This window comes from Passer montanus, unplaced genomic scaffold (genome assembly GCF_014805655.1).
Source record: "Passer montanus isolate IOZ18808 unplaced genomic scaffold, ASM1480565v1 scaffold162, whole genome shotgun sequence".
In the NCBI taxonomy this organism is placed as follows: domain Eukaryota; kingdom Metazoa; phylum Chordata; class Aves; order Passeriformes; family Passeridae; genus Passer; species Passer montanus.
In genome coordinates, this window is record NW_024363383.1 from 818,130 (window position 1) to 840,406 (window position 22,277).

The following is a 22,277-nucleotide window of genomic DNA, read 5'->3' on the forward strand; positions in this document are numbered from 1 at the left end:
CGAGCCAGCGGCGCAGCACCGGCGGCTCACCTGGGCACGGCAGGGGTGGGGGGGGTCAGGGGGGGCGGCCCGGCCCCGCAGGGACCCCCCCGAGCCACCCCCTGCCCGCTCTTACTGGGCAGACTGGAGTCGTCCTGGAGCACGGGGAACAGGCTGCCCCACACCACCACGTCAGCCAGCGAGGCGGCGTCCTGGGGACACGGGGACACGGCGGGGACTGGGGGCACTGGGGGGACTGGGAGGGACTGGGAGTGTGAACTGGGGCACTGGGAGGGACTGGGAAGGACTGGGAGGGACTGGGAGTGTGAACTGGGGCACTGGGGGGACTGGGAGGGACTGGGAGGGACTGGGAGTGTGAACTGGGGCACTGGGAGGGACTGGGAAGGACTGGGAGCACCGGGTGGGACTGGGGGCACTGGGACGGACTGGGGGCACTGGGAGGGTCTAGGAGTGTGAACTGGGGGGACTGGGAGGGACTGGGAGCACTGGGAGGGACGGGAAGTGTGAACTGGGGGGCACTGAAAGGGTGTGGGAGTGTGAACTGGGGGGACCGGGAGGGACTGGGAGCGCTGGGAGGGACTGGGGACACTGGGGGGAGTGGGTGGGACTGGGAGGGACTAGGAGTGTGAACTGGGGTACTGGGGGCACTGAGAGGGACTGGGAGTGTGAACTGGGGGCACTGGAGGTGCCATGCAGGAGGAATAGAGACAAACTGGGACAAACTGGGGGCACTGGGAGTGTGAACTGGGGCACTGAAAGGGACTGGGAGTGGGAACTGGGGGCACTGGGAGTGTGAACTGGGGGCACTGGAAGTGTGAACTGGGGGCACTGGGAGGGCACTGGGTGGCGCTGCCAGGTGAAGGCAGCACTGGGAGCTGCAGGTGGCACTGGGAGCACTGGGGCCATTTTCCACCCCGGGGTCAGCAGTGTCCCACCCCCCCCCCAACTTGGGCACCCCTGGGGACAGCATTGGGGACAGGGCTGGGGACACACCTGGGGACAGGGCAGGGGACAGGGCAGGGGACACACCCGGGGACAGGGCAGGGGACAGGACTGGGGACACGGGACAGCGGGGGACATTGGGGGACACAGCGGGGACAGCGGGGTCACAGCGGGGTGGCATTGGGGGGGGACAGCAGGGACAGCGGGGGGACAGTGGGGTGACACAGTGGGGTGACATTGGGGGGACACAGTGGGGACAGTGGGGTGACATTGGGTGGACACAGCGGGGTCACAGCAGGGGACAGAGACGACGTAACGGGATCACATCGGGGTGACAGCAGGGACATAACGAGGTCACAGCAGGGGACACAGCAATAACGGGGATGGGAACGGGGGTGGGAACGGGGATGGGATAACGGGATAACGAGAATGGGACAATGAGGATGGGATAACGGGATAACAAGGATGGGATAACAGGACAACGGGGATGGGGTAACGGGATAGCGGGGATGGGAACAGGGATGGGATAATAGGATAACGGGACAGTGGGATAACGGGACAGTGGGATAATGGGATGGGAACTGGCACGGGATCCATGGGATGGGAACAGGGATGGGATTCACGTGATGGGATAATGGGATAATGGAATGGGAATGACGGGAATGATGGGATGGATCCATGGGATGGGATAATGGGATAATGGGATAATGGGATAATGGGATGATGGGATTGGACTGGGACCAGAACTGGGATGAGAACAGGGATGGGATAATGGGATGGATCCATGGGATGGGATAATGAGATGAGAATTATGGGATAACAGGAAAATGGGATTGGAACTGGGACCAGAACTGGGATGGGAAGAGGGACAGAATTATGGGATCCATGGGATGGGATGGGATGGGATGGGATGGGATGGGATGGGATGGATCCATGGGATGGGATGATGGGACTGCTGGGACGGGCCCGGGGGTCCCAGGTGCCCCCAGTCCCTTCTGGACCAAGTCCAGTCCCGGGCTCCGAGGGAACCCAGGGGCAAAGCTGGGATTTTACCCAAATGCTGTGAATTCCACCCAAACTCAGTGAGCCCCACCCAAATCCCAGCGCATCTGGGATAACGGGATAGCAGTGGGATAGTGGGATAGCAGGATAACGGGATAGAAATGGGATAGCGGAGATGCGATAATGGGATAACAAGGGTGGAATAGCGATGGGATATTGGGATAACGGGATAACGGGGATGGGATAACGGGGATGGGATAACGGGATAACGGGGATGGGATAACGGGGATGGGATAACGGGATAACGGGGATGGGATAACGGGGATGGGATAACGGGGGTGGGATAACGGGGATGGGATAACGGGATAGCGGGGATGGGAACGGGGATGGGATAATAGGATAACGGGACAGTGGGATAACGGGACAGTGGGATAATGGGATGGGAACTGGCACGGGATCCATGGGATGGGAACAGGGATGGGATTCACGTGATGGGATAATGGGATAATGGAATGGGAATGACGGGAATGATGGGATGGATCCATGGGATGGGATAATGGGATAATGGGATTGGACTGGGACCAGAACTGGGATGAGAACAGGGATGGGATAATGGGATGGATCCATGGGATGGGATAATGAGATGAGAATTATGGGATAACAGGAAAATGGGATTGGAACTGGGACCAGAACTGGGATGGGAAGAGGGACGGAATTATGGGATCCATGGGATGGCATGGGATGGGATGGGATGGGATGGGATGGGATGGGATGGGATGGGATGGGATGGGATGGGATGGGAACTGGGATGGGATCATGGGATGGGATGGGAATGATGGGATGGATCCATGGGATGGGATAATGGGATGATGGGATTGGACTGGGACCAGAACTGGGATGGGATGGGAACTGGGATGGGATCATGGGATGGATCCATGGGATGGGATGGGATGGGATGGATCCATGGGATGGGATCATGGGGTGATGAGATAATGGGATGGGAATGATGGGAATGATGGGATGAATCCATGGGATGGGATAACGGGATGATGGGATGGATCCATGGGATGGGATGGGATGGGATGGATCCATGGGATGGGATGATGGGATGATGGGACGGGGCCCGGGGGTCCCAGGTGCCCCCAGTCCCTTCTGGACCAAGTCCAGTCCCGGGCTCCGAGGGAACCCAGGGGCAAAGCTGGGATTTTACCCAAATGCTGTGAATTCCACCCAAACTCAGTGAGCCCCACCCAAATCCCAGCGCATCTATTTCATTCATTTTACCCAAATTTCATTAATTTAACCAAATTTTCTCTTCTATTTCACCCAAATTTCATTCATTTTACCCAAATTTCATTCATTTCACCCAAATTTCATTCATTTAACCCAAATTTCATTCATTTTACCCAATTTTCTCTTCTACTTAACCCAAATTTCATCCATTTCACCCAAATTTCATTCAACCCAAATTTAATCCATTTTACCCCAATTTCATTAATTTAACCCAACTTTCATTCATTTCACCCAAATTTGATTCATTTCACCCAAATTTGATTCATTTCACCCAAATTTGATTCATTTAACCCAAATTTCATTCATTTCACCCAAATTTCACTCATTTCACCCAAATTTGATTCATTTCACCCAAATTTCATTCATTTAACCCAAATTTGATTCATTTCACCCAAATTTCATCCATTTCACCCAAATTTCATCCATTTCACCCAAATTTCATTCATTTCACCCAAATTTGATTCATTTCACCCAAATTTCATCCATTTCACCCAAATTTCATCCATTTCACCCAAATTTCATTAATTTAACCCAAATTTGATTCATTTAACCCAAATTTCATTCATTTCACCCAAATTTCATCCATTTTACCCAAATTTCACCCATTTTACCCAAATTTCACCCATTTTACCCAAATTTGATTCATTTAACCCAAATTTCATCCATTTCACCCAACATTCATTTAACCCAAATTTAATCCATTTTACCCCAATTTCATTAATTTAACCCAACTTTCATTCATTTTACCCAAATTTCATTAATTTAACCAAATTTTCTCTTCTATTTAACCCAAATTTCATTCATTTTACCCAAATTTCATCCATTTCACCCAAATTTCATTCATTTCACCCAAATTTAATCCATTTTACCCCAATTTCATTAATTTAACCCAACTTTCATTCATTTTACCCAAATTTCATTCATTTAACCCAAATTTCATTCATTTTACCCAAATTTGATTCATTTTACCCAACTTTCATTCATTTTACCCGAAATTTCATTAATTTAACCAAATTTTCTCTTCTATTTAACCCAAATTTCATTCATTTTACCCAAATTTCATTCATTTCACCCAAATTTGATTCATTTCACCCAAATTTGATTCATTTTACCCAAATTTCATTCATTTAACCCAATTTCATCCATTTTACCCAATTTCTGTTCCATTTAACCCAGATTTCAGTGGATTTAACCCAATTTTATGAATCTGCCCCAGTTTAAACCACAACTCCGGGTCAAGTTTAACCACTTTTTATTTTTCCACTTAAATATTCTCTTTAAATACAGCATTGTCCCGGGAAACTGCGGAAAAGCAGGAAAAATGAATAATAGTGGGGAGAAGCTTTGGATTCACTGGGTGGCATCAAAGGTGGAGTTAAAATGGAAATTAAAAACCACAACATGAAATTAAAAATGGAACAGAAATAAGGAAAGGATAAAGTTAAAAGGGAAATTAAAAAGGAAATAAATTGAATTAAAAAAAGAAAGAGCAAGTAAAAATTTAATAAAGAAATAAAAAGGCAATAAAAACAAAATTAAAAAAAAATTAAAATTAAATGTAAAAGGAAAGAAAAACCAAAATAAAAATTAAAGGAATAAAAAACAAGTAGAAAAAAGGGAATAAAAGCTAAAAAAGAAATAAAAATGACATTAAAAGTTCCGAAGCCGCTTTGGACACCCTGGGGGAGGTTTGGGGAGCCCAGGGGGTTTGGGGGCTGTAGCACCAGCGAGGGCCAGATCCAGGAACTCGGGGGGTTGGGGGGAATGGGAAAAATCCGGGAATTCTGGGGTTTGGAGAAAAAAGAAAGAGCAAGTAAAAATTTAATAAAGAAATAAAAAGGCAATAAAAACAAAATTAAAAAAAAATTAAAATTAAATGTAAAAGGAAAGAAAAACCAAATTCAAAATTAAAGGAATAAAAAAGAAGTAGAAAAAAGGGAATAAAAGCTAAAAAAGAAATAAAAATGACATTAAAAGTTCCGAAGCCGCTTTGGACACCCTGGGGGAGGTTTGGGGAGCCCAGGGGGTTTGGGGGCTGTAGCACCAGCGAGGGCCAGATCCAGGAACTCGGGGGGTTGGGGGAATGGGAAAAATCCGGGAATTCTGGGGGTTTGGGGGGAAATGGGATAAATCTGGGAATCCCATGGTTTGGGGGGAAATGGGAAAAATCCAGGAATTCCGTGGATTGGGGTGGAATGGGATAAATCTGGGAATCCCATGGTTTGGGGGGAAATCAGATAAAGCTGGGAATTCTGGGGTTTTGGGGTGGAATTCCGTGGTTTGGGGTGCAATGAGATAAATGTGGGAATTCCATGGTTTGGGATGAAACGGGAAAAATCCAGGAATTCCATGGTTTGGGGAAAAATCAGATAAATCTGGGAATTCTGTGGTTTGGAGGAAAATCAGATAAATCTGGGAATTCTATGGTTTGGGGGAAATTGAATAAATCCAGGATTTCTGAGGGGTTTGGAGGGAAATGGGATAAATCAAGGAATTCCGTGGTTTGGGGGGAAATCAGATAAATCTGGGAATTCCATGGTTTGGGGTGGAATGGGATAAATCTGGGAATTCTGGAGGGTTTGGGATGAAATGAGATAAATCTGGGAATTCTGTGGTTTGGAGGAAAATCAGATAAATGTGGAAATTCTGGGGGGTTTGGGGGAAAATCAAATAAATCTGGGAATTCTGGGGTTTTGGGGGGAAATCAGATAAATCTGGGAATTCTGGGCTTTTGGGATGCAATGGGATAAATCCAGAAATTCCATGGTTTGGGGTGGAATGGGATAAATCTGGGAATTCTATGGTTTGGGGGAAATTGAATAAATCCAGGATTTCTGAGGGGTTTGGAGGGAAATGGGATAAATCAAGGAATTCCGTGGTTTGGGGGGAAATCAGATAAATCTGGGAATTCTGTGGTTTGGGGTGGAATGGGATAAATCTGGGAATTCTGGGCTTTTGGGGTGGAATTCCATGGTTTGGGGTGCAATGAGATAAATCTGGAAATTCCATGGTTTGGGAGGAAATGGGAAAAATCCAGGAATTCCATGGTTTGGGGTGGAATGGGGCAGATCTGGGAATTCTGTGGTTTGGGGGGAAATCAGATAAATCTGGGAATTCTGGGGATTTGGGGGAAAATGGGATAAATCTGGGAATTCTGTGGTTTGGGGAAAAATCAGATAAATCTGGAAATTCTGTGGTTTGGGGTGGAATGGGATAAATCTGGGAATTCCATGGTTTGGGGTGGAATGGGGCAGATCTGGGAATTCTGTGGTTTGGGGGGAAATTGAATAAATCCAGGATTTCTGGGGGGTTTGGGGTGGAATGGGATAAATCTGGGAATTCCATGGATTGGGATGAAATGGGATAAATCTGGGAATTCTGGGGGGTTTGGGGGGAAATGGGAAAAAATCCAGGAATTTCATGGCTTGGGGTGGAATGGGATAAATCTGGGCATTCTGCGGTTTGGGGGGAAATTGAATAAATTCAGGAATTCTGGGGGCTTTGGAGGGAAATGGGATAAATCTGTGAACTCTGTGGTTTTGGGGTGCAATGGGATAAATCCAGGAATTCTGGGGTTTGGGGTGCAATAGGATAAATCTGTGAACTCTGTGGTTTTGGGGTGCAATGGGATAAATCCAGGAATTCTGGGGTTTGGGGTGCAATAGGATAAATCTGTGAACTCTGTGGTTTTGGGGTGCAATGGGATAAATCCAGGAATTCTGGGGTTTGGGGTGCAATAGGATAAATCTGTGAACTCTGTGGTTTTGGGGTGCAATGGGATAAATCTGTGAATTCTGGGGTTTGGGGTGCAATGGGATAAATCCAGGAATTCCGTGGTTTGGGAAGCACCAGCTGGGGGTCCAGGGCAGGATTTGGGGTCCCCTGCCCCTCTCCCCGGCCCCGGGGGGTCCCGCCGGGTTTGGGGCCGTTCCTGGGGGATTTGGGCACCTCCCGGGGGGTTTGGGGGTCACCGAGGCCCCGGGCTGGGAACCGGCCCCTCCCCACCCCAAATCCCCCTGGGAAATCCCCTCTGACCCCCCAAAGCCCCTCTGGATTCCCCAGAGCCCCTGGAACCCCCTGAACCCCCTTTTGACCCCTCCTGGACACGAAAGCAACCCCGTGAATGCCCCAAAACCCCTCTGGACTCCCCCAGAGCCCCTGGAACCCCCTGAACCCCCTTTTGACCCCTCCTGGACACCAAAACAACCCCGGGAATGCCCTAAAACCCCTCTGGCCCTGCCAACCCCTGAAATCCCCTCTGGAGCCCTAAAACACCTCTGAACAGCATCAAATCCCTCCCTGAACCCCTAAAAACACCCTCTGCACCCCCAAATGCCCCCCTGAACCCCATTTTTAACCCTTTACCCCCTTCCTCTGAACCCCCTGAACCTCAAACCCCTTTGAACGCACTCAAGGCCCCTGAATCCCCTTTTAATCCCCCTTAAATCTTCTGAACTCACTTGAACCCCCTTTTGAGCCCCCCAAAACCCTTTAAACCAACCTAAACCCCACCTGAGCCCCTTTAAACTCCTCTGAACCCCCTAAAGCCCTTCTTAAACCCCCTTAAACCTCCCTTCAAGAGCCTAAAAAACCCCTTTGACACCCTCAAACCCCACTGAATCCCCTTGAACCCCTCAAACTCTTTTTAAAGCCCCTTAAACCCCTCAGAACCCCCTTGATCTCCTAAAAGACCCTTTAACTTTCTTTATAAACCCCTTTAGATCCAACTGAACCCCCTTCAGCCCCCTCAAACCTCTCTGAACCCCTAAAACCCCTCTGAACCATTTTAAACCCTCAATGATCCCATAACTCCAGAAACCCCACTTTGAACCTGCCTGAACCCCACTAAAAACCCCTTTAGCCCCCTTAAACCCCTTTTTAAACTGTCCCAAACCTCTAAATCCCATAAAAACCCCTCTGAACCTCTTTAAATCCCAAAAAACGCCTCAACATCCCCATAACCCCTAAAAACCCCACTTTGAACCTCCCTGAACCCCCTAAAAACCCCACTCTGAGCCCCCTCAAACCCCTTTTAACCCCCTCAAAGGGGACAGGTGACCCCCCAGGAGCACCAGGGGACCCTCAAACCCCAGAAGTGGTGGGGAGGTCCCACCCCAGTGTGGGGAAACTGCTGGGAAAGCCAAAACCAAGGGTGAAATCAAAAGGTCAGGAGGAGAACGGGGTGGGGCAGCTGGACTGGGGGGGTTGGGCCCCTGGGGGGGTTGGGCCCCTGGGGGGTTGGGCCCCTGGGACCCCGGGGCTGGGGGCACCCAGGGCCCCTCTGAACCTCTTTAAATCCCAAAAAACGCCTCAACATCCCCATAACCCCTAAAAACCCCACTTTGAACCTCCCTGAACCCCCTAAAAACCCCACTCTGAGCCCCCTCAAACCCCTTTTAACCCCCTCAAAGGGGACAGGTGACCCCCCAGGAGCACCAGGGGACCCTCAAACCCCAGAAGTGGTGGGGAGGTCCCACCCCAGTGTGGGGAAACTGCTGGGAAAGCCAAAACCAAGGGTGAAATCAAAAGGTCAGGAGGAGAACGGGGTGGGGCAGCTGGACTGGGGGGTTTGGGCCCCTGGGGGGGTTGGGGGCACCCAGGTGAGCAGGGCCAGGGGCACACAGCCCTCCAGGGGAGCAGGTCCAGGTGAGCAGATCCATGTGAGCAGATCCCTCCAGGTGAGCAGATCCCTCCAGGTGAGCAGGTCCAGGTGAACAGATCCCTCAAGGTGAGCAGGTCCAGGTGAGCAGATCCTGGGAGTGCTCAGGTGAACAGATCCCTCAAGGTGAGCAGATCCAGGGGCAAAGATCCCTCAAGGTGAGCAGATCCATGTGAGCAGATCCATGTGAGCAGATCCAGGTGAGCAGGTCCCTCAAGGTGAGCAGATTCCACAAGGTGAGCAGGTCCAGGTGAGCAGGTCCCTCAAGGTGAGCAGATCCAGGTGAGCAGATCCATGTGCAGGTCCAGGTGAGCAGGTCCCTCCAGGTGAGCAGATCCAGGTGAGCAGGTCCCTCCAGGTGAGCAGATCCATGTGAGCAGGTCCCTCCAGGTGAGCAGATTCCACAAGGTGAGCAGGTCCAGGTGAGCAGATCCCTCAAGGTGAGCAGATCCATGTGATCAGGTCCCTCCAGGTGAGCAGGTCCCTCCAGGTGAGCAGATCCAGGTGAGCAGATCCAGGTGAGCAGGTCCCTCAAGGTGAGCAGATTCCACAAGGTGAGCAGGTCCAGGTGAGCAGGTCCCTCAAGGTGAGCAGATCCAGGTGAGCAGATCCATGTGCAGGTCCAGGTGAGCAGGTCCCTCCAGGTGAGCAGATCCAGGTGAGCAGGTCCCTCCAGGTGAGCAGATCCAGGTGAGCAGGTCCCTCCAGGTGAGCAGATCCAGGTGAGCAGGTCCCTCCAGGTGAGCAGATCCAGGTGAGCAGGTCCCTCCAGGTGAGCAGATTCCACAAGGTGAGCAGGTCCAGGTGAGCAGGTCCCTCAAGGTGAGCAGATCTAGATGAGCAGGTCCAGGGGTACAGATCCCTCAAGGTGAGCAGGTCCTGGGAGTGCTCAGGTAAGCAGATCCAGGTGAGCAGGTCCAGGTGCTCAGATCTCTCAAGGTGAGCAGACCCCTCAAGGTGAGCAGGTCCAGGTGAGCAGATCCCTCAAGGTGAGCAGGTCCAGGTGAGCAGATCCAGGGGCACAGATCCCTCAAGGTGAGCAGGTCCAGGCGCACAGATCTCGCAAGGTGAGCAGATCCTTCAAGGTGAGCAGGTCCAGGTGAGCAGACCCCTCAAGGTGAGCAGATCCAGGTGAGCAGATCCCTCAAGGTGAGCAGGTCCACGTGAGCAGATCCAGGGGCACAGATCCCTCAAGGTGAGCAGGTCCAGGCGCACAGATCTCTCAAGGTGAGCAGATCCCTCAAGGTGAGCAGGTCCAGGTGAGCAGATCCCTCAAGGTGAGCAGGTCCAGGTGAGCAGATCCCACAGTCTGTAGGGTCCAGGTGAGCAGAACGTAGGATTTGGGGCACAGACCCAAGCAGGTGAGCAGATTCCAGAATCCAAGAGCTTCCAGGTGAGCAAATCCACAGGCAGCCCCACCCCACAGCCCCCTTTGCCCCCCTCCTGCCTCTTCCAGGCTGGAATTGCTGCTGGGCCAGGTTGATCTCACCTGGCTGAAGCCAAAAAAGAGGCAAAAGCCCCAGAAACGAGAAGTTTCACCCCAAGACAGACCCCAGGGCTGCAGGAAGGTCCGGAGCACAGGTGGGTTTTCCATGAATCCCAGTCCAAGGAAGGGCTGGAGGGACCAGGTGAGCCTGGAGAACCTGAATCCATCCCAGTCTGACCAGTCTGATGCCAGTGGAGAGCCCAGAGCCAGAAGGACACAGGTGAGCAGGAAGCACCTGAGGAGCAGCACAGGGAGCTCCAGAGCAGCAGGAGCAGCAGGAGCTGACACCTGGGCACACCTGCAGGGCCCCGTGGGATGGATCCCGAGGGCAGGAATGGCAGGAACAGCTCTTTGGGAAACACAGCCAGGTGAGGGTCACCTGCAGGGATGGATGGAGCTCACCTGGGATGGGCAAGGAGGCAGCTGAGAGCCCCAGGCCCAGGTGACATCGCACCCATGGGGTAACAGGGACACTCCTGCACATCCCAAATCCTGCTCCTGGAGGGGCAGCTCCAACCCCCCAGCAGGGCATGAACATCCCAGAGGGTTCCCACAGGTACAGGTGATCACTTCCAGGTGATGGAGGAGGTGAAGTTGGTTCAACCCCCCAAAATGTTCCAGGTGAGTTTGGGAATTCCAGTCCTGGGTCTCTTGTGCCAGTTCCAGGTGTTCCCCAATCCATCCCAGCTGCAGGGGAGTGGGAGCATCACCTGGATGAGGTGGGATGGGAGGCAGCCCAGTGAGACATTCATGAAACAAACAGCAATTAGGGAAAAAGGACTTTTCCCTTAAAAACAAGGAAAATGGAGGCAGCCAGGGGGGACAGAGCTGCCACGGGACCCAGGAGGTGCAGCTCAGGTGAGTCCTGGCACAGGTGAGCCCCACCAGCTGGGATGGAGAACAGGAAGGCTCCCAGAGGTGCAGCTCAGGTGAGTCCTGGCACAGGTGATCTCTGCCAGGTGGGATGGAGAACAGGAAGGCTCCCAGAGGTGCAGCTCAGGTGAGTCCTGGCACAGGTGAGCCCCACCAGCTGGGATGGAGAACAGGAAGGCTCCCAGAGGTGCAGCTCAGGTGAGTCCTGGCACAGGTGACCCCCACCAGGTGAGTGAAGGACTCCTGGCCCTGGGCCAGGTGAATCCTCTGTCCAGAGCAGCCCCCACCAATTAAATAATCAATCCATGGAATAAATAATGGAGCCAGAGGGCCTCAGGCCACTCATATGGGCAGGTGGGGGTGCTCCAGGTGCTCGGGGAGATTTTGGGGCGCTCCTCCCTTGCTCCCAGCAGCAGGGACAGGTGGGACCCCCAGCTCCTTCTCAGGGGGGCTGGAGGCTGGAGCTGGATGCTCCACGTGGCCGCTGCCCCCCTTGGCACCTGCCCGTGGCTCCAGCTGGCAGAAGAGCCCAGGTGCATCGGGCAGGTCGGGCGGGGAGCCCGCCTGGGCCGGCTGCCCCGGGGGGTAGCACAGCACAGGAGACCCCAGCGGGAACTGGGCCGGGATCAGGATGGCGGGGGCGAGCCCGGGGCACGGGGGGGCTTTCACCTGCCAGCTGCCATCCAGCTGCTCCCCCAGCACGCAGACCCCGCCCCCCTCTCCCCCAGAGCCGCTTCCGGAGTCTTCCTCAGCCTTCAGCCTCTCCAGCTCCTCGGCCGTCTGCAGGTGCAGCACCGCCCGCTCGTTCTCCGCCAGGTACTCCTGGAAGTCCTGAGTCTCGGGGGGCTGTGGGGGCGGCCAGCTGGGGCCAGCGAGGGCAGCAGCTCCTTCCTCCTCGTCCTCCTCCTCCTCCCGCCGGCTCTGCAGCTCCAGCTTCATCAGGGTGTGCAGGAAGTGCGTGCGGACGCGCAGCGGGTTGAACTCGATGCGCCCGGCCACGTTCCCGCAGCCGTCCCGGGAGCAGCCGCACGGGAACGACGTGCGATCCACCTGGGCACAGGCACACCCCTGAGCAGCCTGCGGGAGCCCCCCGAGCCCGAATCCCACCCTGGCATCCTGCTGGGCTTTATCCCAGCCAGGATCCCCCCAGAGCCCGAATCCCACCCAGGCATCCCGCTGGGGGCTTCATCCCAGCCAGGAGCCCCCCAGAGCCCGAATCCCACCCCAGCCAGGATCCCCACAGAGCCTGCATCCCACCCCAGCCAGGAGCCCCCCGAGCCCGAATCCCACCCCAGCCAGGAGCCCCCCAGAGCCTGCACCCCACCCAGGCATCCCGCTGGGGGCTTTATCCCAGCCAGGAGCCCCCCAGAGCCCAAATCCCACCCCAAACATCCCGGCAGGGCTTCATCCCAGCCAGGTGTCTCCACAGGTGGAGGATCCCATAGGATCCCCCCGCCAGAACCTGAATCCCACCCCAACATCCTGCTGGGGCTTCATCCCAGCAAGGATCCCCTCAGAGCCTGAATCCCACCCAGGCATCCTCCTGGAGGCTTCATCCCAGCCAGGAACCCTCCCAGCCTGCCTCCCACCCCAGCCAGGAGCCCCCCAGAGCCCAAATCCCACCCCGGCATCCTGCTGGGCTTTATCCCAGCCAGGAGCCCCCCAAAGCCTGAATCCCACCCCAAACATCCTGGCAGGGCTTTATCCCAGCCAGGTGTCTCCAGTGGGAGGACCCCACAGGCTCACCACCCCAGAGCCTGAATCCCACTCTGGCATCCTGCTGGGGGCTTTATCCCAGCCAGGAGCCCCCCAGAGCCTGAATCCCACCCCAGACATCCTGGCAGGGCTTCATCCCAGCCAGGTGTCTCCACAGGTGGAGGATCCTACAGGATCCCCACCCCAGAGCCTGAATCCCAGCCCAGAGTGACCCCAGATCCCACCTGGACAGCAGGAATTTGGCTCTTGGATGCCCTCACCTGGCTCTCCCCACCCTTCCCAGCCCCCCGTGTCTCACCTGGCACTGGATGCCAGCCTGGCACACCTGGCTCTCCCCCCCTTGCCAGCCCCCCGTGTCTCACCTGGCACTGGATGCCAGCCTGGCACACCTGGCTCTCCCCCCCTTGCCAGCCCCCCGTGTCTCACCTGGCACTGGATGCCGGCCTGGCTGCAGGCGCAGGTGCGCGGCTCGCAGGTCAGGCGGCACAGGCAGCCGCACTGCTCGCGGGACAGGCGCAGCGCCCGCAGCTCCTGCCGCTCCTCGGCGTCGATCCTGCGCACGCCCGAGGCGCGCAGCAGCGCCCGGCGCCGCTTGGTGGGCAGCGGCTGCAGGTAGAAATAATCGCCCACCTCCACCTGCCCCACGTCCAGGTCGTCGTCGGACACGTCGGCCAAGGTGAGCCCCGCGGCCTCGGCCGACGGCACCGTGCCGTTCTGGGTCAGCTGCAGCACAGAGAAAGGGTTAAAAATGGGAAATTCCGGAGTTAGGAAGTTTGGGATGGTGAGCAAGGGTAGGACCTGGCTTGGTCCTGGTAAAACACCCCACAAAAGCAATTAGTTCCTAAGGTCTATGAGGTGGCTTTTCACCTAATCAAGGAGAAAAACTTGAAATTCAGGGAGTTAAGAAAGAAAGTTTGGGTTGGTAAGCCCGTAGAGGGGGAGGGAAAGGGTTAAAGATCGGGAAGTTCAGGAGTTAGGAAGAAAGTTTGGGATGGTAAGCAAGGGTAGGACCTGGCTTGGTCCTGGTAAAACACCCCACAAAAGCAATTTGTTCCTAAGGTCTATGAGGTGGCTTTTCATCTAATCCAGGAGAAAAACTTGGTAATTCGGGGAGTTGAAGTTTGGGTTGGTAAGCAAGGGTAGGACCTGGCTTGGTCCTGGTAAAACACCCCACAAAAGCAATTAGCTCCTTTGTTCACTCCTTTTTCAGGTGGGAATTTTTGGCTCCTGTCCAATTGGCAATCCTTAAATTTGAGGTGAAGCCCCCAAGGCCCTATGAGGTGGCTTTTCATCTAATCCAGGAGAAAAACTTGAAATTCAGGGAGTTAGAAAGATAGGGTTGGTAAGCCTGTGGAGGGGGAGGGAAAGGGTTAAAAATGGGCAAGTTCAGGAGTTAGGAAGAAAGTTTGGGTTGGTGAGTAAGGGTAGGACCTGGCTTGCTCCTGGTAAAACACCCCACAAAAGCAATTAGTTCCTAAGGTCTATGAGGTGGCTTTTCACCTAATCCAGGAGAAATACTTGAAATTCAGGGAGTTGGAAAGAAAGTTAGGGTTGGGAAGCCCATGGAGGGGGAGGGAAAGGGTTAAAAATCAGCAAGTTTGGGAGTTAGGAAGTTTGGGATGGTAAGCAAGGGTAGGACCTGACTTGCTCCTGGTAAAACACCCCACAAAAGCAATTTGTTCCTAAGGTCTATGAGGTGGCTTTTCACCTAATCCAGGAGAAAACTTGAAATTCGGGGAGTTAGAAAGCAAGTCAGGGTTGGTGAGCCCTGGGGAATGGGAAGGGTAGGCCCCTGTTGCATGTGCCTCCTCAGGCCAGGTCTCATGAGCTTTTTGAGGTATGTAACACACCCAAGATAGCTCAGCCACCTTTGGAGGCATAAAAATCAGCAGCATGGCTTCTGCTGCAGTGCTGGAAACAAAAAGGTTTTATAAAAGACAAAATAACAAACAGAAAAACCCAGCCAGGTGCACGAGGACCTCGCTCCTGGTAAAACACCCCACAAAAGCAATTCATTCCTTTGTTCACTCCTTTTTCTAGTGAAATGCCCAGGTGAGAATTTTTGGCTGCTGTCCAATTGGTTGTCCTTAAATTTGAGGTGAAGTCCCCAAGGCCCTGTGAGGTGGCTTTTCACCCAAACTTCTGGGCTTCTCTCCTTTTCAGGGGGACAAGGACAGCTTTGCCTCTCCATCAACAGGGAGCACATCCCTGCAGGCCCTGGGAAATCAGGCCTTGTGTTTGCTGGCTCATGAAACTGCAGCTGGGTAATCAGTATGTGATAAATAATACAATTATTAGATATAATTATTGCTTAATTGTAAGTAGAATTGTGAGAAACTGTGTTAGGGGTTTGAGGGGGATCACGAGAAACCCCTGCTTGGATGGAATCAATGTGTAACACAGAGCAATGGAAGTTTAGTAATTAACATGTAAGTTATATAACCATATAAAACATGTTCAGCTGGAAATGCCTGACACCCAGAGCTCTTCAATAAAAGCACCTGCATGGAATCATTCTGTGATTTGTGTTCCTGAACACTAACAGAGGGACACGTGTGGGACCACAGGGGTCACCTGGCCAGGTGTGCTTCCCTCTGCCCAAACTGAGCCTTGTCCCTCCCAAGGCTTGTCCAACCAAAGGAAAATTTAATTGTTTTGTTTTGTTTTTTCTTTTTGTTTTTTGGGGTTTTTTTTGGTTTGGGTTTTTTTTTTTTTGGAAAGGCACTGCCAGATTCACCCCAGAACATCCCGATCACCCCCAGGTGCCACCCAGGTGTTTCCCACACAGGTTTTTCCCTGTACCCCCTAAGCTCCCCCCAAAGTGTTTCCTACCTGGATTCCCCTCAGTCTGCCCCTCTTCCAACCTCACCCAGGCACTCTGCACTTCCCTCCCCCAAACCCCTCCCCAAGGGCTTTCCCACCCCCAAACCCATCCAGGTATTTCCCCCCTCCCAGCCCCAATACCTGGCTCCCCCAAATCCCCACCCAGATACTCTGTCACCCCAAATCCCCTCCAGGTATGACCCCCACTGCTGCCTCTCCAGCTACTTCCCACCTGGATTCCCTCTCCCTTCCTAGGTATTTCCCACATGGATTCCAACTTCCCTCCTTCCCTCCCCAGATATTTCCCACCCCAGATATTTCCCCCTGGATTCCCACTCCCTCCCCAGGTATTCCCCACCTGGACTCCCTCTCTCTCCCCAGCTATTTCCCATCTGGATTCTGCCCTCCCTCCCCAGGTATCTCTCACCTGAATTCCCCTTCCCTCCTCAGGTATTTCCCACATGGATTCCCCCTCCCTCTCCAGGTATTTCCCACCTGAATTCCCTCTCCCTCCCCAGGTATCCCCCCACCTGGATTCCCTCTCTCTCCCCAGCTGTTTCCCACCTGAATTCCCTCTCCCTCCCTAGGTATTTCCCACCTGGATCCTACCCTTCCTTCCCAGCTATTTCCAACCTAAATTCCCTCTCCCTCCCCTGCTATTTCCCACCTGCATTTCCCTTCCCTCCCTAGGTATCTCCCACCTGAATTCCCCCTCCCTCCCCAGGTATTCTCCACCCAGACACCCTCTGGTACCCCAAATCCCCTCCAGCTATTTCCCACCTGAATTCCCTCTCCCCCGCTAGGTATTTCCCACCTGAATTCCCTCTCCCCCCCTAGGTATTTCCCACCTGAATTCCCTCTCCCTCGTCAGGTATTTCCCACCTGGATTCCCTCTCCCTCCCCAGGTATCCCCCCCAGATTCTGCCCTCCCTCCCCAGCTATTCCCCACCTGAATTCCACCCTCCCTCCCCAGATAACTCCCCCCTGGACTCCCCCTCCCTCCCCAGTACCCCCAGTCCGTGCCCCCTCACCTCTCTCCTCCTGGCGCGCAGTTTCTCCCGGCGCAGGTGCTGCCGCAGGTGCTGCCGGTGGCTCACCTGGCGCAGGTGAGCGAACTGGCTGAGGCTGTACCTGCGGGCACGGTGGTGCCGCGGGGCCATGCCCAGGGAGCTGCCCCCGGCGCTGGGCACGCAGGTGAAGCCCTGGCGCCGGGCGAAGTAGTAGACGGTGACCTGGGCGAAGCGCACGCGCTTCCCGCCCCGGCGCGCCCGGGAGCGCCGCAGGATGGACGGGGCTGCGGGCACAGGGGGGGTCAGCGTGAGATCACACCCAAATTTATACAAAACTCGCCCATTTTCCCCTCCAAAATTGAAAAATCCCCTTTATTTCCCCTTAATTCTTCCCCCAAAAATGGTCAGGGAATGCACCGCAGGATGGACGGGGCTGCGGGCACAGCATGAGTTAGCACAGGATCACACCCAAATTTATACAAAATTCACCCATTTTCCCCTCAATTTCCCTCCAAAATTTAAAAATCCCCACTATTTCCCCTTAATTCCTCCCCTGCAAATGGCCAGAATTCCTCTCCAGGGAATCCACCGGAGGATGGACGGGGCTGCTGGCACAGCGCCGTCAGCAAAACATCACCCCAAAATTATACAAAATTCACCCGTTTTTCCTGTATCTCCCTCCAAACTTGAAAAATCCCCATTATTTCCCCTTAATTCCTTCCCTGAACGTGGTCAGGGAATGCACCGCAGGATGGACGGGGCTGCGGGCACAGCATGAGTTAGCACAGGATCACACCCAAATTTATACAAAACTCACCCATTTTCCCCTCAATTTCCCTCCAAAATTGAAAAATCCCCATTATTTCCCCTTAATTCCCCCCTGCAAATGGCCAGAATTCCTCTCCAGGGAATCCACCGCAGGATGGACGGGGCTGCTGGCACAGCGCGGTCAGCAAAACATCACCCCAAAATTATACAAAATTCACCCGTTTTTCCTGTATCTCCCTCCAAACTTGAAAAATCCCCATTATTTCCCCTTAATTCCCTGCAAATGGTCAGGGAATGCACCGCAGGATGGACAGGGTTGTAGGCACAGGGCGAGTTAGCACAAGATCACACCCAAATTTATACAAAGCGCACCCATTTTCCCCTCAATTTCCCTCCAAAATTTAAAAATCCCCACTATTTCCCCTTAATTCCCTGCAAATGGTCAGGGAATGCACCGCAGGATGGACAGGGTTGTAGGCACAGGGCGAGTTAGCACAAGATCACACCCAAATTTATACAAAGCGCACCCATTTTCCCCTCAATTTCCCTCCAAAATTTAAAAATCCCCACTATTTCCCCTTAATTCCCTGCAAATGGTCAGGGAATGCACCGCAGGATGGACAGGGTTGTAGGCACAGGGTGAGTTAGCACAAGATCACACCCAAATTTATACAAAATTGACTCATTTTCCCCTCTATTCCCTGCCACAACTGGAAAATCCCCATTATTTCTCCTTAATTCCCCCCTGCAAATGGCCAGAATTCCTCTCCAGGGAATTCACCGCAGGATGGACAGGGCTGCTGGCACAGCGTGGGAAAGCACATCACACCCAAAATTATATTAAATTCACCCATTTTCTCCTCTATCTGCCTCCAAAATTTAAAAATATACATTATTTCCCCTTAATTCCCCCCTGCAAATGGTCAGGGAATGCACCGCAGGATGGACGGGGTTGTAGGCACAGCGTGAGTTAGCACGAGATCACACCCAAAATTATACAAAATTGACTCATTTTCCCCTCTATTCCCTGCCACAACTGGAAAATCCCCATTATTTCTCCTTAATTCCCCCCTGCAAATGGCCAGAATTCCTCTCCAGGGAATGCACCGCAGGATGGAGGGGGCTGTGGGCCCAGCGTGAGTTAGCACGAGATCACACCCAAAATTATACAAAATTGCCTCATTTTCCCCTCTATTCCCTGCCACAAATGGAAAATCCCCATTATTTCCCCTTAATTCCCCCCTGCAACTGGCCAGAATTCCTCTCCAGGGAATTCACCGCAGGATGGACAGGGATGCTGGAACAGCGTGGGAAAGCACATCACACCCAAAATTATATTAAATTCACCCATTTTCTCCTCTATCTGCCTCCAAAATTTAAAAATATACATTATTTCCCCTTAATTCCCCCCTGCAAATGGTCAGGGAATGCACCGCAGGATGGAGGGGGCTGTGGGCACAGGGTGAGTTAGCACGAGATCACACCCAAAATTATATTAAATTCACCCATTTTCCCTCTATTTCCCTCCAAAACTGAAAAATCCCCATTATTTCCCCTTAGTTGCCCATCAAATGGTCAGAATTCCCTTCTAAAATTGAAAGATACCCATTATTTCCCCTTAATTCCTTCCCTGCAAATGGTCAGAATTCCCTTTCAAAATTGAAAAATATCCATTATTTCCCCTTAATTCCTTCCTGCAAATGGTCAGAATTCTCCTCCAGGTTCCCTACAAACTCCCCCAAAATCCGTTCTCAACTCCTCCGAAGTTTCCCAAATTTCAAAGGACATTCAAGCCCCATGAACTCCCCTCATAATTCCCCATGAATGCCCCAATCCCCCAAACTTCCAAAAAATCACAGAAATTCCCCCAAGCTTCCAAAAAGTAAAAAATCCCTCTGAATTTCCTCGAAATTTCAAAAAATCTCAGTTACCCCACAAATCCTAAAGATTCACCAAAAATGTAAAAAAAAATTAAAAAAGAACTCCACAAATCCCCCAAAATTAAAAACCCCCAAACCCAAAAACCGCCATTCTACAAAACCCCCCCGCCGAAAACCCTAAAAATTCTCCCGAACAAATTGCTAAAAAAATCCCAAAAAAATCCCACATCATCCCCAGACACCCAAATTCCCAAAACCCGTCAAAAATCCAGAAGAATTCCACCCAAACCCCAAACCCCCGGCCCGGATCCCGCCCGGGGCTCACGCGCGGCGCTGCCGGTGCTGCCGCCGCTGTCGCAGCTGTCGCCGCTGTCGCTGGTGGCGATCTCGTCGTCCGAGGCGGCGCCGCTGGACGATCCCGATCCCGATCCCGATCCCGATCCCGATCCCGATCCCAATCCCGATCCCGATCCCGATCCCAATCCCGATCCCGATCCATCCTCCGGCTTGCGCTTGCTGGCGGCGCTCGGGACCGCGGCCATCGGGGCTCGGCTCGCATGGAGAGCGCGGCGGGGAGCGGACGGGACCGGAGCGCCCTGCGGGAGCGGCGGGACAGCGGCGGATAAATCCCGGGGAACGGCCCGATCGCAGCCGGAGCTGGAGGCTCCAGCCCCCGGTGTGCGGATTTCAGGAGTCACGCTGGGATGGGCAGGAGAGGCGCTGGGTTTTTCAGGAGTTCTGCCCTCCCCATCGCGGAGAAATCCCGGTTCCCACGGGAGCTCCCCGTGGCAGCCCCATCACCGGGGGTCTGCACAAACCCCACAAACCCCCCAAAATTAAAACCCCCCAAACCCAACTAAAAACCCCCAAACCCAAAAACCGCCATTCTACAAAACCCCCCCGCCGAAAACCCTAAAAATTCTCCCGAAAAAATTGCTAAAAAAATCCCAAAAAAATCCCACATCATCCCCCGACACCCAAATTCCCAAAACCCGTGAAAAATCCCGAAGAATTCCACCCAAACCCCAAACCCCCGGCCTGGATCCCGCCCGCCCGGGGCTCACGCGCGGCGCTGCCGGTGCTGCCGCCGCTGTCGCAGCTGTCGCCGCTGTCGCTGGTGGCGATCTCGTCGTCCGAGGCGGCGCCGCTGGACGATCCCGATCCCGATCCCGATCCCGATCCCGATCCCGATCCCAATCCCGATCCCGATCCATCCTCCGGCTTTGTCGCTGGTGGCGATCTCGTCGTCCGAGGTGGCACCACTGGATGATCCCGATCCCAATCCCGATCCCGATCCCAATCCCGATCCCGATCCCGATCCATCCTCCGGCTTGCGCTTGCTGGCGGCGCTCGGGACCGCGGCCATCGGGGCTCGGCTCGCATGGAGAGCGCGGCGGGGAGCGGACGGGACCGGAGCGCCCTGCGGGAGCGGCGGGACAGCGGCGGATAAACCCCGGGAACGGCCCGATCCCAGCCGGAGCTGGAGGCTCCAGCCCCCGGTGTGCGGATTTCAGGAGTCACGCTGGGATGGGCAGGAGAGGCGCTGGGTTTTTCAGGAGTTCTGCCCTCCCCATCGCGGAGAAATCCCGGTTCCCACGGGAGCTCCCCGTGGCAGCACCATCACCGGGGGTCTGCACAAACATTCACCCCAACTCCTTCTATCCCAGGTTCATCTCTGGAACATCCTGATCACCCCCTAAAATCCCCTAAAGATCTCCCCAGGAACATTCACCCCAGCTCCTTCTGTCCCAGGTTCACCTCTGGAACATCCTGATCAGCCCCTAAAATCCCCTAAAGATCTCCCCACAAACATTCACCCCAGCTCCTTCTGTCCCAGGTTCACCTCTGGAACATCCTGATCAGCCCCTAAAATCCCCTAAAGATCTCCCCACAAACATTCACCCCAGACTCACCTCTGGAACATCCTGATCACCCCCTAAAATCCCCTAAAGATCTCCCCAGGAACATTCACCCCAACTCCTTCTATCCCAGCTGCTCCACTCGGGATGGATTTGGGATGGAATTAACCCGGATTCACCCCTGGAACATCTTGATCACCCCCTAAAATCCCCTAAAGATCTCCCCACAAACATTCACCCCAACTCCTTCTATCCCAGGTTCATCTCTGGAACATCCTGATCAGCCCCTAAAATCCCCTAAAGATCTCCCCAGGAACATTCACCCCAACTCCTTCTATCCCAGCTGTTCCACTCGGGATGGATTTGGGATGGAATTAACCCAGATTCACCCCTGGAACATCCTGATCACCCCCTAAAATCTCCCCACAAACATTCACCCCAGCTCCCTGCATCCCAGCTTTCCATTTGGGATTGATTTGGGATGGAATTAACCCAGATTCACCCCTGGAACATCCTGATCACCCTCTAAAATCCCCAAAAGATCTCCCCACAAACATTCACCCCAGCTTCCTCCATCCCAGCTGTTCCACTTGGGATTGATTTGGGATGGAATTCACCCCAAACCAAAGGAAAAGCTTTGGTTTTTCACCTAAAAAAACCCAGGACTTTGGGATTCATTTGGGATAGAATTCACCCCAAACCAAAAGAAAAGCTTTGGCTTTCACCCAAAAATATGGGATTTCAGGATTGATTTGGGATGGGATTCACCCCAAACCAAAGGAAAAGCCATTTTTGGTTGGGTTTTTTTGAAGAGGCACTGCCAGATTCACCCCTGGAACATCCATTTGGGATGGAATTAACCCAGATTCACCCTTGGAACACCCTGATCACCCCCTAAAATCTCCAGACATTCAGCCCAGCTTCCTCCATCCCACCTTTCCCATTTGGGATTGATTTGGGATGGAA

The 22,277-nt window shown here is 53.4% G+C and overlaps 1 protein-coding gene and 1 long non-coding RNA gene across 4 annotated transcripts; one reads left to right on the forward strand and one right to left on the reverse strand.

Moving 5' to 3' along the window:
- The first annotated feature begins 8,916 nt into the window (after positions 1–8,916).
- On the forward strand, positions 8,917–11,431 carry LOC120499539. The gene is made up of 3 exons (XR_005626894.1): positions 8,917–9,222; positions 9,996–11,229; positions 11,301–11,431. It is a non-coding gene; the product is annotated as an uncharacterized LOC120499539 (long non-coding RNA).
- Positions 11,432–11,559: 128 nt separating this feature from the next.
- On the reverse strand, positions 11,560–20,862 carry LOC120499538 (cysteine/serine-rich nuclear protein 2-like). Of its 3 annotated transcripts, none has more exons than XM_039703329.1 (5): positions 20,774–20,862; positions 20,517–20,640; positions 16,826–17,088; positions 13,398–13,694; positions 11,560–12,305 (listed from the first exon to the last, which is right to left on the reverse strand). In XM_039703329.1, the coding sequence occupies exons 1-5, from the start codon at positions 20,816–20,818 to the stop codon at positions 11,598–11,600; spliced, it is 1,437 nt and encodes a 478-aa protein (XP_039559263.1). In that variant the 5' UTR covers positions 20,819–20,862; the 3' UTR covers positions 11,560–11,597. The 3 variants fall into 3 exon arrangements, with proteins under 3 accessions (XP_039559263.1, XP_039559262.1, XP_039559261.1); XM_039703328.1 differs by lacking the exons at positions 20,517–20,640; positions 20,774–20,862 and adding exons at positions 19,778–19,901; positions 19,950–20,234; XM_039703327.1 differs by lacking the exons at positions 20,517–20,640; positions 20,774–20,862 and adding an exon at positions 19,778–20,235.
- Positions 20,863–22,277: the final 1,415 nt, after the last annotated feature.

What these genes read in the sequence shown, in the direction of transcription:
- LOC120499538 (XM_039703327.1), bottom strand. Translation starts at nt 19,994, where the DNA reads ATGGCCGCGGTCCCGAGCGCCGCCAGCAAGCGCAAGCCGGAGGATGGA. An exon ending in TGCGCGCCAGGAGGAGAGAG is followed by an intron (nt 13,695 to 16,825) that starts GTGAGGGGGCAC and finishes TCTGTGCTGCAG; the next exon opens with CTGACCCAGAACGGCACGGT. An exon ending in AGGCCGGCATCCAGTGCCAG is followed by an intron (nt 12,306 to 13,397) that starts GTGAGACACGGG and finishes GCCTGTGCCCAG; the next exon opens with GTGGATCGCACGTCGTTCCC.